Source organism: Silene latifolia, chromosome 9 (genome assembly GCF_048544455.1).
Source record: "Silene latifolia isolate original U9 population chromosome 9, ASM4854445v1, whole genome shotgun sequence".
Lineage (NCBI taxonomy): Eukaryota > Viridiplantae > Streptophyta > Magnoliopsida > Caryophyllales > Caryophyllaceae > Silene > Silene latifolia.
Genome location: NC_133534.1, coordinates 70,362,543 through 70,364,851, shown reverse-complemented (window position 1 = coordinate 70,364,851; position 2,309 = coordinate 70,362,543). Strand labels below are relative to the sequence as shown.

General features: G+C 37.0%; 1 protein-coding gene across 1 annotated transcript; it reads right to left on the bottom strand.

Annotated features, from left to right (window-relative positions):
* Positions 1-272: 272 nt before the first annotated feature.
* Positions 273-1,272, bottom strand: LOC141601181 (protein FAR1-RELATED SEQUENCE 9-like). The gene is made up of 2 exons (XM_074421449.1): positions 760-1,272; positions 273-326 (listed from the first exon to the last, which is right to left on the bottom strand). The coding sequence occupies exons 1-2, from the start codon at positions 1,270-1,272 to the stop codon at positions 273-275; spliced, it is 567 nt and encodes a 188-aa protein (XP_074277550.1).
* Positions 1,273-2,309: the final 1,037 nt, after the last annotated feature.

Here is a 2,309-nt window from a genome sequence, read left to right as displayed (position 1 = left end):
GAAAAATAGATGATTTTAAACCACGACCAAGTTTCACATAACAAGCTCTGAGATTCACTGAACAAGGTCTGAGATTCACAAAATAAGGTCTGAAATGATAAAAATGCTTGATGCTAGATTCAGGACCAAGTTTCAGAATTTTACATTTCAGTTTCATAAAATAAGGTCCAAGATTCACAGGATTCACAACATTGATCAAAATAAGACGAGCTTAAAACTTGTCTTCTTCAATCGTCATCTCTATTCTCGTTGCTTAAGAATACTCCTTTACATCATTCTTCATTCTCGACTTCTTCCCCTTCTTCCTCTTCTTCCGATATGTCTCCCTATGTGAAGAATCAAACCTTGATTAGATACTTTAAAAAAAAAAAAGAATTAGTAGACAATAGTAGTTGCGTTTTCAATTAGAATTATACATACTTGATTCTCAGGAGGATGCTCTGCAAACTCATTTGGACAATTTCTTTTATCGTGGTGTGACATGCGTTTACACTTAGCACACAACCTTTTCGGTTTTTTTGCCTTCATAATTGCCTTATTTTTGCTGCTCACCATCCTTTTACCACTACCTTTGTTTCTAGAGACTTTAGGTGGTAAGATCTTGATTTCTTTTGGAGCCTTGCAGTTAAGAAGGGCCTCCAATTCTTGTTCTTTGGTCAAAGGCTTTGGGTTTGGCTCCAACTTCTCTCGTAATTCTTTTATTAGCTTGGCAAACTCTCTCATATCTGACTCTTCTTCTTTTCTTTTGAGCATACCAACAGTTGCGTAAATCTCAGACCACACCCGAGACATTCCAAATTTACTATTACCAGTAAGATCATAGTTTTCCAGTAGATTTCCATTCAAATCACAAACCGGGTTTCTGAGTGCATTCTTACTCCACCTACGCAAAATGTATTTCTCAGGTATTTCCTTAAAATTTCCCGAGTAAATCCAAATGATGTGGTTGCATAAGATACCTTTCCTTTCAAACAATTTACATGAACAACGGATATCCGTTGTTCTCCTATTGTACTCAACTGCATATCTCTTCTGCTTGTTTGCGTCCTCAACAATTGAAACTTCAAAGTTAGTTACTGGATCTGGTGGGGTGTATCCACAAACACTACACGCATTTACCGAAAATTTAACCTCCTCTTGGAAGTCAAAGAACACTTCATGTGTATAGACCTTCACTGCATGGGCCTCCCAGTTTGACCCGAATAAGGTTTCAGGCATTGAGTTGTGGCTCTGTACTTCAAGAAGCTTTAGATTGTGCCTTTGTTGGTCCATGGCACTCTCAAATCTCATCCAAAATTCTACGAGAGTCCCATATTTATTTTCAAATCTCTTGAAGAAGCTATTTGAACTCTTTGTCTTTGTGTGGTTTTTAAAATGTTGCCCATCGGCACATTCCTGAAATAAGCGGGTATCCACTGATCTCGTTCCGCAAACTTGTCAGTCAACCATTTATTTTCTTCTAACAAAAACTCGCTAATGACCATAGCCCAATTCTCTTCAAATTCTTCAGGCTCCAAGTCCTCGCTCCAGACAACATTGTTCAGACGACTTAAGAAATCAGTCTCTTTGCAAATTGTGCTCCCAACCTTGTCTCTTACTTTCTTCATAATGTGCCACATGCAAAAGCAATGTCTTGCTTTTTTGAACACGGCTGCAAGTCACAAAATCCACATTATCTATTGTCAGAGATCTTTGGTCACAAATCAAGCTCTAAGATTCACTAAACAAGGTCTCAGATTCACAAGATAAGAGAAATAACAAAATAGGCAATTTCAACAACTTATGACCAAGTTTAAGAATATTAGCTTTGTGTTTCACAAATCAAGATCTAAGTTTCACAAAACAAGCCCTAAGATTCACAAAATAAGGAAAAGAGCAAAGCACGTGATTTTAACCACTTAAGATCAAGTTTCACAAAACACGCTCTATGATTCACAAAATAAACTTCAAGATTCATGAATAATGTTCCTAGATTCACCAAATAAATAACCAGTTTCACAAAAGTAAGATATTCCAAACACACCTGGAACTGCATTTATTATTCCGGCATCTTGGTCACTGATGATGTAATTGGGTTCTTTCCCACCCATTGCTTTCAGGAACTGCTGAAATGCCCAAATAAATGAGTCATCGTCTTCATGATCTAAAAGCACGCATCCAAATGTTATTGACTTTTTGTGATTGTCAATCCCAGTGAAAGGTGCAAATTTCATGTTATATTTGTTCGTTCCATAGGTTGGATCGAATGAAATAGCATCACCAAACAATGCGTAACATCTGATGGAATCCACATTTGTCCAAAAATTTCT